We start from the raw sequence: 12,881 nt of genomic DNA on the forward strand, positions 1-12,881 counted from the left end.
AAAATGCCAAACTGAGGAGAGCTGAATAAAAGTAGGACATGCAGAATTGTAACACAGAAGGTAAAGAAGAAACCAGCAGAAGTATCACCAGCCAAATTTCACAGAGCAACGGGGAAATATCTGGTATTTAGAGACAACCCCTGTAAACAGGAATTGATCCCACAGACTGCTTTGGGGAATAAGCTACCTTCCCTCCCTCATCAAAAATACTCTGTTGGTGATGGCAGCAGTGCAGGAGGCAGCCAAAGGAGGTTCAGGACACACCCGGAGATCTTTTATCGTATCCCTTGAACTAGCCTAAGGATATAAAGAAAAAGAGAAAGAGAACTTGTTTGTATAAATGTTAAAACAGAAGGCAAGCTTTTCCGTTAAAGCTACAACCTTTTAAGAATTCTCATAACAAAATATCCAAGATATTTCTCTAGTCATAGTGAACTTCTCTGAGGGCATTGTACTCATAGCACCCAGTACTGCAGTTTATTTAGTAGATATGCTAATATTTCATCTTTATTTATTTTTTGCGATACTGGGGATGAAAACCAAGGGTATTCTACCTTCAAGTTACATTCCCAGACCTATTGTTTATTCTTTATTTTGAAGCAGGGTCTGAGTTGCAGAGGGCCTCACTAAGTAGCTGAGGCTGTCCGCGAACCGCGATCCTCCTGTCTCAGCCTCCTGAATGCTGGGATTACAAGTGTGCACCACCACGCCCAGGTAATGAACATCTTTAATCTCTTCCACCAAATTCAGTTTTATCCTCCTCCATCATAACTTCTAAAGTGCCAACTTTGGTGAAATATGGAACTCTCCTGTTTATAACTTACTGCAGTTTTGTCTCCAGCAAGTTCAGTTTCTGCCGGTCAACGTAGCGAGAGAAAAGGGACACCAGGTTTGTGGGTATGGAGATGGGCTTGGCCAGGGCTGCTTGGGGAATCCGTAGAAGCTCTCGGGTTGCCATGAACATCACCTCCGTCCTTAGAGGGAAACCCCAAAACAACAATATGAGGGAAGGAAAAGCAAAAAAGAGAAAAGATGACCAGAAACAACTTGGCACAAGACAGAAACACAGTCTGTACTGACCACTGGTTGTTCTGTGCTGGTTCTGCAGCAGGGTCTGAACTCTGGAGGTCTTCCCCACGGCTCAGGAGGACAAGGAGCAGTGACAGGCCAAACTATGAGAAAGACAAAAGGTGTCAAACAGCGCACACTGTCCCCACCACAGCCGGCAGGGCCCCAGCACCACACGGAGATGCGATGACCCAAGACCTCACTGCTGGGCTTCGCTGCGGGGCCTGGTGGAGATGGACAACTGGCTGAAAGCTGCCCCTCCCCAGGCTTTCCTTCTGGCACAGCTGCAGCGAGAAGCCCATGGGAACATGAAATAATGGTGTCTGGCAGTCCTCTCTGTGCCCACCCTGAGGCAAGAAGATGACTTATCCCTGCCATAGATAATGTGGGATTTGGCTTTCCTATTCACAAGAGCTGATCAGAAAGGAAATTCAATTAAAATTTATGAAAAAAGAGAACCATTACATGAGTAAGATACTTTGAATAAAAAGATGTTAATAACTGTAGAGAAATATACAGAATGGTAAATAAAATTATCAGAATATATAGAGAAAAGTCCCTTAAAAAGGATACTCCTATTGGAAATATAAGACTTAGCATGTTAATAGGAGTCTGAGAGTAAAGAGAGAAAGAACAAGCCGCGGGCAGTAAACAGGCAGGAAGTATGTAGTCTAAAGGGGCATAAAATGAAAATACAAGTAGGGACAAGAAGCAGTAGGCTAGACGTATGAGTCCATGTGCTGTCGTAGATCATAAAGGGACGCTGGCAGTATTCTTCCTAAATCCACCTTACAGAGGATAGTCTTGCCTTTCCAAAAGATTTTCCTTTATATTACTTGCAGAATAAAGAATATTAAAAAAGCGCTAAACTAAGCCGGGCGTGGTGGCGCACGCTTGTAATCCCCGCGCTTGGGAGGCTGAGACAGGAGGATCGCACGGGTTCAAAGCCAGCCTCAGCTACTTAGTGAGGCTTGCAGCAACTTAGTGAGACCCTGTTTCCAAATAAAATATAAAAAAAGGTCTGGGAGTATAGCCCAGAAGTAGAAAGCCTCTGGGTTCCACCCCAGTACCACCAAAATAAACAAAAAAACAAAACAAAAACCCGCGAAACTACATAACCTTACCGCATGATTTTCTACTGCCTTTACTAAAAATTAAAACGAAGAGACCACAGGACAGAAAAACAGAGCCGTGACTGTTTCGGGACCCTGCCTGTATCCTCAGACCCTGGCAAGAGTTTGGGTGCAAGGGGGAGAGAGGCCGAACGACTCTTGACCTCTCCTGCACAGAGCAGCCTCAGTGACGGCCTGTGTAGAGGCACTACACTGAACCACTCACAGCCAGCACCTCAGTACTAGGACAACTTGTGACTTCTACTCCACCATTTCCACTTTACAGAGCAGGAAGCTAGCTCGGCAAAGTGAAATCATCTGTCGAGGGTGATAAAGCCAGAAAAGAGCAGACAAGGACAGAACCCTGAAAAACGCATGGCCTTTCCTTCATGTCATGCTTCCCTTAGGCGTCTTTGGATCTTTAACCTGACGTAAATGAAACATGGCAGATTATACTGCCATAGTCTAATGACAGACACTGCTAACTGCCCACCTAATGCAATGGAACTTTTCATCATCAGAACTGATTTTGGTGTGACAGCAGTGACGTGAACTAAAACTATCTTAGCCTTCTCTGGAGTTAGGTGCACCTGTGTGCCTGAGTCCTGGCCACTGATACGATGTAGAAGTTGGTTAGAACCCCTGGGAAAGGTCCCAGTCAAGAGGACGGGCAGCTAACACACACCTTTGAGCTTTCCAGGCCCACCCCTCTGCCCTTCAACCATCTTGGGCCATGAGGGATCATGAATATGGGAGCCACTGCTAAGAATGGCAGAGAAGAAAAACTGAAGGATTCTGGATTCCTGATGCCATTCTGAGCTAATTATACAAGACTTACTTAACATGAGATACACAAAATCCGATTTTGCTGAAATCACTGCTATCTCTACTTCTACTACTAGGATTAATGTGATTCCCAACTAAAAGAAAGAGCCTTTTGGGAAAGTCCTCACAGCCAGAGAAGCCAGTCCGTCCTTCCTTCCTTCCTTTTCTTATGGCACTGGGGATGGAACCCAGGGGCATTCTACCTCCTGGCTATATCCCCAGCCCTATCCCCCCACCCCTGTACCCAGGGCATTCTACCTCCAAGCCACAGCCCCAACTCTATTTTTTATTCTTTATTTCTTTGAAACAGGGTCTCAATGAGTTGCAAAGGGCCTCACTAAGTAGCAGAGGCTCTCTGCATACCATGATCCTCCTGTCTCGGTCTCCCAAATGCTGGGATTACAAGCGTGTGCCAACATGCCCGGCCCTGGCCCTATTTTTTATTCTTTATTTTGAAGCATGGTCTCACTAAGTTGCAGAGGGGCTCACTAAGTAGTTGAGGCTGTCTGTGAACCACGCTGTCTGTGAACCACGATCCTCCTGTCTCAGCCTCCCGAATGCTGGGATTACAAGCATGTGCCACCACGCCCGGCTAGAAGCCAATATTTCTTTTTCTTTCTTTCTTTTTTTTTTTTTTACACTTTTCTTCTTGTGGAACTAGGGATGGAACTCAGGGGCAGTCTACCTGTGAGCTACACCTCCAGCCCTAGTTTTCATTCTTTATTTTGAAACAGTGTCTCACTAAGTTGTGGAGGGCCTCACTAAGTAGCTGAGGCTGGCAGGGAACCTGTGATCCTCCTGTCTCAGCCTCCCTAATGCTGGGATTACAAGTGTGTGCCACCACACCTGGCAGAAGCCATTATTTTTTAATCTGAAACTCGCACTCAGAGGCTTCATAAAGTCCAAGAAGAGAGCGGCAGGAGCACCTTGTTCTGGAGCACAGCAGCGAGGTGAGGATTGGAGGGTGCTGGTGCGGCTGTACTCTGAGGTAGGTTCATTAGCTGTTGCAGAAGGCTGGTGACAGTCACTGATGGAAGATGATAGAGGAGGAGAGAGAAGGGATTCAGTAAGCAGGGCAGCACCTACAAAAAATAAGTAAGAGCGTTATGCCCCGTCAGTTGCTCTTCAATGACTTCTCATCAGTGGCTACAGACGGAAGGCTGCTCAGCCACTCATGGCAAGATTGAAGTAAAACAGTTCTAAGCCCAGCAGACACACTGCAGTCTCAACAATGGATTCTAAGGTATGTACTGAGAACTTCTTCATCTTTATTTTCCTTGGGAACTCCATGACTTACGTGAACCAAGGGTGTAAAATCATCTCTCAAGAATAACAAACCCATTCTAAGTAGCTGAGGCTGATCGCGAACCGGTGATTACAAACATGCACCATCATGCCTGGCAACAAACCCATTCTAAAACATTAATATTTTAGCTTATTTTATAAATATTTAAAGGTTTACAATGTGCCGGGCACTATAGCTAAACAGGACACAGATCCTCAGCAACCTAAAGTATAGTAGAAAGGACGTGAGTAAAATGGCAATTTCTTTCTATCTTTTTTTGGTGGTGCTGGGGGTGGAACCCAGGGGCTTTTCTACCTCCGGGCTATACTCCCAGACCTATTTATACTTTATTTGAAAACAGGGTCTAAGTTGCTGAGAGCCTCACTAAGTAGCTGAGGCTGGCTTCGAACCAGTGCGATCCTCCTGTCTCAGCCTCCTAAGGATGGGAATTACAAGCGTGGGCCACCACGCCCGGCTAAAATGGCAATTTCAACATGCCGCAAGAAGCACTCCAAGCTTAAGTTTAGAGTGCTACAGAATTGCTGAGAAGCATTTTCAGACTTAATTGTATCTTAGGGAATGTTAAGATTCTAGCCTTCCAATCTTGTTCATTCCTTTGTGCCAGCGGCCCAAATGGAAAGTTACAGTAGAGGGTTTACATGTCTGCGAGCCTAGTACCTGCGAGGTTGAGACAGGATGCTCTCAGGTTTATAGCCAGCCTAGGCTACTTAGTGAGGCTCTCCACAACTTAAAGACTGTTTCAAAATAAAGAATAAAAAAACCCCTGGGATCAATCCCCAGTACTGAAAGGGAATAAAAAGGGCTCCGGGGTGGGGAGCACAGAATGAAGGTGCACACACACAAAGAAAACAAAGCAAAGAAACGGCTCTAACTAGGCTATACGACATACGAGAAAATCCAGAGAGCATCCAGGCCACTCAGTGTCCATGCTATGACACTAAGTGATAGCTGGCCGTGGAGGTGCACACTTGCAATCCCAGTATTTGGGAGGCTGAGAGAGGAGGATCACAGGTTTGAGGACAGCCTCGGCAAATAGCGAGACTCTCATCAACCTAACGAGACACTGTTTCCAAATAAAAATAAAATATGGCTGGGTACAGAGCTTTGAAGTAGCATGCCCCTGTGTTCAATCCCCAGTGCCAAACACAAACAAACAAACAAGTGATGTATTACTTTAAATAACATCCAAGGACAGAGACTAGAGCACTTTTATGGTCTACTATAAATAAACAAAGCTTTTATTACAGACATTTAAAAACATACATACAAGTACAAAGAACAGTATAGTGCTTTTACCCAGTACCCAACTTCGATAAATTATAAGCATTTCCCAAACTTTATTAAATCTACGCTGCTACTAATTCACAGAATCCCATCCAAAAATACTTGTCAGCCGGGCGTGGTGGCACACGCTTGTCATCCCCACGCCCGGGAGGCTGAGACAGGAGGATCGCACAGGTTCGAAGCCAGCCTCAGCTACTTAGTGAGGCTCTCGGCAACTTAGTGAGACCCTGTTTCCAAATAAAATATAAAATAGCTCTGGGAGTATAGCCGGGAGGTAGAAAGCCTCTGGGTTCCACCCCCCAGTACCACAAACAAACAAAAAAAACCTTCAGTCTATATTTGACAATATCTCATAATATTATAGCTAAAGAAATTAATGGTAATTTCTTTGTATCAACTAGTATTTATTTGAAATTTAAATTTGTTCAGTTCTAGTTTGCTCTAATTATGATTCAGACAAGACCCACTCGCTGCACTTGCCGAGGCTTTAGAGTGCTCGCAGGTCCGCAGCCACCGCCTCTCCACAAGCCTCACGCCACTCAGCGCTCTGAGGAAATGCCGCGTCGTCGTCTGTGTGTTAGTTCAGGCTAACTGCATCTCTGTCACTCACGGGGTCTGCTATTCATCATCTCCCCTACTAAGTCAGGGTTACAATTCCAAGACCGAGAGGATTCAGGTTCAGTCGTGGTTGGGGGAAAGAGGAACAGGAGCAGAATGCAAGAAAACTTCCTGGAGAGAAGCCTGCTCCAACCATTGCCAAATTCCCCATCACTTTTTACCTAACACTTCCTGCAGCTAGTAATGACTGCCGTTTAAATCATTTTTCCAAGAAGGCTTAAAAAAAGAGTTCTTCTCTTGTTTTTATGTGTGGTGCTGGGGATTGAACCAGAGGCAGTCTACCTTCGAGCTACATCCCCAGCCTGATTTTTATTGCTTATTTGGAAAGAGGGTCTCATTAGGTTGATGAGTCTCACTACTTGCTGAGGCTGTCCTCGAACTCGTGATCCTCCTTTCTCAGCCTCCCGAGTACTGGGATTACAAGTGTGCGCCATCACGCCTGGCTCCAAGTAATTCTTGTACAGACCACATCTTTACAACTATTTAAGTAAGATGGAACTGTCGATTTTCATATGCTTTCTCGTATCACCTGTTCCAACAAGTATGGAATTTAAAAAACAAGCCTATAGTACCTAAGGTTGTATTTTACATAAACAAATCACAAAGCCAAAGGTTAGATAGAACAACACAAAAAGGAGGGAGAAAAGCAGTTCAGATTCTAGGAACCTAATCAAGTCTGAAGAACACTGTTAGGACACAGAGCGGGTCACCTCATCTTGTGCATCCTTCTTGATAAGGAAAGGGAGGTTCCTGGCAGTTGTCATGAGAATGTCAGCTGCCTGCTCTGTGGAGAGGAAAGGGAGAATACGGGCAACCATCCTCTTCCCTTTCCGGATACACATGATCTGTACAAAGTGGTCATCGCTTGGCCTGCAAGGGAAGAAAAATGTCGACGTACATCAGCAAGAGAAATATAGAAAACCCTCATATTTCCCCTCTTAGATATTACTGAATGAATGTACAACATTCATTTTCACTCTACAATTATCTGTACCACAATACAGTGAGAATTACTTCCCTATCTCTAACCAAAGAATAAAAAGCAAAACTTCAAGTTTCACAAGTATAGAAAATCATGGTTTCATAAATTATATGTAAAAAAAAAAAAACAAAAAAAAACTTAAGTCATCCAGTCATGGTGGTGCATACTTATAATCCCAGTACTTGGGAGGCTGAGACAGGAGGATCTCAGGTTCAAGGCCAGCCTCAGCTACTCAGTGAGGCCAAGGAGAGAATCTTAAAGGTGACAAAAGCACAAGGCCAAGTGACATTCAGAGGCAAACCAATTAGACTCACTCCAGGCTTTCCAAACCAAGCCAGGAAAACCAGGAGTGCCTGGGCCAACAAACCCTAAACTCTGAAAGAAAATGACCTGCAGCCAAAACTTCCTACCCAGCAAAAATATCCTCAAATTTGACGGAGAAATAAAAATCTTCCACGACAAACAGAAGCTGAAAGAATTTATGTCTTCCAAATGAGTACTAGAGAAAATACTCAAAGAGATTAAGTGCAAAGACATAATTAATAAATGTCAGAACTAGAGAATCAATAATCACAAACAATTAAGCAAAGAACAAACACTATCTCAAACAGAAGATAAAACTCAGCTACTTCGTGACGCTTTCAACAACTGAGTGAGAGAGACCTGTTTCCAAATAAAATATAAAATAGGTCTGGAATTGTAGCCTGGAGGTAGAAGGCCTCTGGGTTTCACCCCCAGTACCACAAAAAAGGTAGAAATTAAAAATCATCTCTTAATAATCACACTGAATATAAATGACTCAACTCCCCCATAAAAAGACATAAGGTGGCGCCAGGTGTGGTGGCTCATGCTTGTAATCGCAGCATTTGGGAGGCTGAGACAGGATCAGGGTTTGCAGACAGCCTCAGCTACTTAGTGAGGCCCTTTGCAACTCAATGAGACCGTTTCAAAATAATGAATAATTAAAAACCAGAATCCGAGCCGGGTGTTGTGGTACATGCTTGTAATCCTAGTACTTGGGTGGCCGAGACAGGAGGGTCTGGTTTTGCGGCCAGCCTCTGCTACTTAGTGAGCCCTCTGTAACGTAGTGAGACCTTGTTTCAAAATAAAGAATGAAAATTTGGGCTGGGGGTGTAGTTCAGAGGTAGAATGCACCTGGGTTCAATCCCCAGCACCACAAAAAAACAAGCAAAAACAAAATAAAAAACCCCTGAATCCATCTATATGCTCCCTGCAAGAAACATACTTCACAAGATAGTCACACACTAAAGTTAAAGACTAGAGCAAGATATCCATCCCAACAGAACTCGAAGACAAGCAGAAGTAGTAATTATGATATGTGACAAATGTGACCTAACGCCCAATCAGAAGAGACAAAGCAAGTCATTTTTTACTGGCAAAAGGAACAATCCAGCAAGAGGAAATAGGATAGTCAACATTTATGTCCCAAACAGGTGCAGCCACTTTCATAAAACAAACTCTTTGTGACATGAAGTTACACACAGATCCCAAGAGAGCAACAGTGGGAGACTTCAACACTTACCTGGCACTGCTAGACCGATCTAGACAAAAGGTCAGTAAAGATCTAAAGAACACCATAAATCAAATGAGTTACTAGACACATACAGAGTATTCCACCCAACTACAGCAGAGCTCACATTTTTCTCAGCTGCTCATGGAGCTTTATCCAAAATAGACCACATCCTGGTCTACAAAGTAAGCACTAGCAAATTAAAAAAAAGTGACATACTCTCCTGCATCTTTTTATTTATTTATTTATTTATTTTGCGGGTCTGGGGATGGAACCCAGGGGCATTCGACCTCCTAGCTACAGCCCCTGCCCTATTTTTTTTATTCTTTATTTTGAAACAGGGTCTCACTAAGTTGCAGAGAACCTCACTAAGTAGCTGAGGCTGTCTGCAAACCACAATCCTCCGGTCTCAGCCTCCCAAATGCTGGGATTACAAGCGTGCGCTACCACACCTGGCTTCCTGCATCTTTTTAGACCACAATGAAATAAAACTAAGAAAATCTACTATAAGACCTGTCAGAGTAACCACATAAACACATCCAACAAAATGAAAACTTTGGAAGAAATCAACAAATTTCTAGATAACATACAACCTCCCTAAACTGAGTCAAGACATAGAAAATTTATTTATTTTTGTGTGGTACTGGGGGTTGAACCCAGAGGCCTTCTAACTCCAGGTGACACCTCCAAACCTATTTTATATTTTATTTGGAAACAGGGTCTAAGTTGCTGAGAACCTCACTAAGCTGCTGAGGCTGGCTTCGAACCTGCGATCCTCCTGTCTCAGCCTCCCAAGTACTGGAATTACAAGCGTGTGCCATCACATCTGGCTGAAGACATAAAATTTTGATTCGACCAAGAGCAATCAAAGAGATTGAAGCAGCAGTAAAGAGCCTATCAACAAATAAAAGCCCAGGACCAGATGGCTTCCCAAGCAAATTTTATAAAACTTTTACAGAAGAGCTAATTCCAATATTCCTCAATCTAATATATGAAAGAGACTCTCCCAAATACATTCTATGAAGCCAACATCACATTATACTCAAACCAAATAAAGACAGCTCAAGAAAACTATAGGCCTATACTGTTGATGAATTTAGATGCAAACTGCTAAACAAGATATTAGCAATGTGCATTCAAAACCACATCAAGAAAATCATACACCACAACCAAGTAGGGTTCATTCTAGGGATCAAGGCTGGTTCAACATACGAAAAACAATCCATTGTAATCCACCACATAAACAGAACCAAAACCAAAAATCACACAGTCATTTAAAAGATGCTGAAAAAGCACTTGATAAAACCCAACACCCAATTATGCTAAAATCACTACAGAAAATTGGAATAGAAGGAACATACCTCAACATCATAAAGGCAATATAGAATAGGCCCACAGCCAACATCACATTAAACAGGGAAAAACTGCGAGAATTCCCCCTAAAAACAGGAACAAGACAAGGACGTCCATTACCACCACTTATTTTTAATATAGTACTTGAGCCTCTAGCCAGGGCAATAAGGCAAGAAAAGGAAATAAAAGGAATATAAACAGGAGAAAAAGAACTAAAACTATCCCTATTTGCAGATGACATGATACTATATTTAGAAGACCCAACAAACTCCATCAAAAGGCTTACTGAACTGATCAACAAATCAGTAAAGTATCTGGATACAAAATCAATCAGCATTTCTGTATGCCAACCATAAATCCACTGAGGGAAAAAATCGAAAAAACACTTCCACTCACAATATCCCACAAACAAACAAACAAAACCCTTAGGAATAAACCTAACCAAGGAGGTAAAAGATTTCTAGAAAGAAAATTATAAAACACTGAAAAGAGAAACTGAGAAAGACCTTCAGGATAGGTAGAATAAATATCATTAAAATGACCATTCCTCCAAAAGTGATCTACAGATTCAATACAATATCCATTAAATTATCAAGGTCATTCCTCAGACAGAAAAATCAGTCCTTAGAATCATTTGGAACAACAAAAAACACAGAATAAAGCCAGGCGCGGGGGTCATTGCTTGTAATCCCAGCATTTGGGAGGCTGAGAGAAGAGAATCGTGGTTTGAGGACAGCCTCAGCTACTCAGTGAGACCCTGTTTCAAAATAAAGAATAAAAAATAGGGCTGGGGGTGTAGCTCAGAGGTAGAATTCTTCTGGGTTCCATCTCCAGAACTGCAAAGAACAAAACCAAACAAAACTCAGAATAGAGCTGGTGTGGTGGCAAGCATATAAGCCCAGTACTTGGATGGCTGAGACAGGAGGACTGTAGGTTAATGGACAGCCTCAGCTACTTAGTGAGACCCTGTTTCCAAATAAAAGATAAAAAATAGGGCTGGGAATGCAGCTCAGAGTCAGAAAGCCCCTGAGTTCCACACACAGTACCACAAAAGCAAAAACAAACAACAACCCCCCCCCCCCCCGAATAGCCAAAGTAGTTCTCAGCAACAAGAACCATGCAGGAAGCATCATAATATCCAACTTCAAACCATACTACTAAGCCAAAGTAATAAAACAGCATGGTATTGGGACAAAAACAGACACATAGACCAATACAGCAGAATGGAAGACTCAGAAACAAATCCACACATATACAGCCACAAAGGGGCCAAAAACATACACTGGAAAAAAGAGCCTCTTAAACAAATGGTGCTGGAAAAACTGGTTAACCATATGTAGAAAAATGGAAATAAATCCCACTTTTTCATCCTGCACAAAAGTCAATTCAAGATGGATCAAAGACAGCACTCAGGAGGCTGAGACTGGAGGATCACAGTTCACGGACAGCCACAGCTACTTAGTAAGAGGCCCTCTGCAATTTAGTGAGACCCTGTTTCAAAAATAAATAAGAAAAAATAGGGCAGGGGTTGTGGGTCGGAGGTCAAGTGCCCTGGGTTCCATCCCCAGACCATCAAAAAAAGTTGGAAATTAGACAAGAGAGAGACCTTGAGGCTCCTTGAAGAGGGCATAGGTCCGACACTGCAACACACAGGACAGGTAAAACTTTCTCAACAAGACCCCAAAGACACAAAAAATTAAAAGGAGGATCAATACATTTTTTTCAATTAAACTGAAGAGTTTCTATACAGCAAAGGAAACTATCAAGAACCTCAACAGAGCCTTTCATCGCCATCTCCCAGTTATTTGCCAAAATGATGAACACAAAGGGAAGAGGAGAGGAACTGATATGTGTTCTCTAGGCCTTTTAAAATAACGGAGTTGTTCCTCTGGCCACATATATGCAAATCCACAAGAAGGGTGATACTGCAGACATCGAGGGAATAGTACTGCGCAAGAAGGAATGTTTCACAAATGTCACCACGGCAAAACTGGAGGAGTCTATAATGTTACCCAGCACGCTGTTGGCATTGTGGTTAACAAGCAAGTCAAGGGCAAGATTCTTAAGAGAATTGACGTGCATCTTGAGCATATTAAGCCCTCTAAGCGCTGACAGAGCTTCCTAAAGTGGGTAAAGGAAAACAATCAGAAGAAGGAAGCCAAAGAGAAAGGCACCTGGGTTCAGCTGAAGCACCAGCCTGCTCCACTAGAAAAGCACTTTGTGAGAACCAACAGAAAGACACCTGAGCTGCTGAGACCTATTCCCTATGAATTCATGGCAGGCTGTAGAAATGGTGTTAATGAGTAGAAGCGTGGTATCTTCTCCCCTAAATAAATAGTTAAAGAATTTTTGTTGTTGTTGTGGTACTAGAGATGGAACCCAGGGGTATTTTATCTCTGAGTGACACCCACAGCCCTATTTTTAAATTCTTTTTCTTTCTCAGGTTCCATCTGGAGTACCACCACCACAACAAAAAATCTTGCTTTGTATAAGCTCAGGTTGTCAGTACAGGAAATCTCGTGTTTTCCTAAACGTGCACAGAGCTCACCTCTCTTGTCCAGGCACTTTACCCCTCAAGTTCTCATACATGCTACAGATTTTGTGCTTTCTCTCATCCATTAAGGCAGGCCGCTCTCCTTCTAGACTCAGAAGATAACGCCTCTCATAATCTTCCACATCAAGGAGTAAACTATAGGTCTGAGGAGAGACAAAGAAAGCAACTAGGTCAGGATAAGAGAGTTTTAGATAAACAACTTCACAGTTTAGGACTACTGGATCAAGAGTAAAAACTCATGATAGTAA

General features: G+C 43.0%; 1 protein-coding gene and 1 pseudogene across 2 annotated transcripts in view; one reads left to right on the plus strand and one right to left on the minus strand.

Annotated features, from left to right (window-relative positions):
* Positions 1-275: 275 nt before the first annotated feature.
* The window catches only part of PATL1 (PAT1 homolog 1, processing body mRNA decay factor), a gene marked incomplete at both ends in the record, with an annotated part of 41,346 nt that continues 28,740 nt past the window's right edge, over positions 276-12,881 (minus strand). The window contains 6 exons of the mRNA XM_080719781.1: positions 276-297; positions 825-974; positions 1,081-1,172; positions 3,932-4,087; positions 6,924-7,083; positions 12,628-12,776. Of these exons, the coding sequence (XP_080575907.1) occupies positions 276-297; positions 825-974; positions 1,081-1,172; positions 3,932-4,087; positions 6,924-7,083; positions 12,628-12,776 (729 nt within the window). The remainder of the gene's footprint in view (positions 298-824; positions 975-1,080; positions 1,173-3,931; positions 4,088-6,923; positions 7,084-12,627; positions 12,777-12,881) is intronic.
* On the plus strand, positions 11,893-12,386 carry LOC308272538 (large ribosomal subunit protein eL21-like; annotated as a pseudogene). Its single transcript has one exon. The product of its transcript is annotated as a large ribosomal subunit protein eL21-like (transcript).

Source organism: Muscardinus avellanarius (genome assembly GCF_963383645.1).
Source record: "Muscardinus avellanarius genome assembly, chromosome: 1".
Classification (NCBI taxonomy): domain Eukaryota; kingdom Metazoa; phylum Chordata; class Mammalia; order Rodentia; family Gliridae; genus Muscardinus; species Muscardinus avellanarius.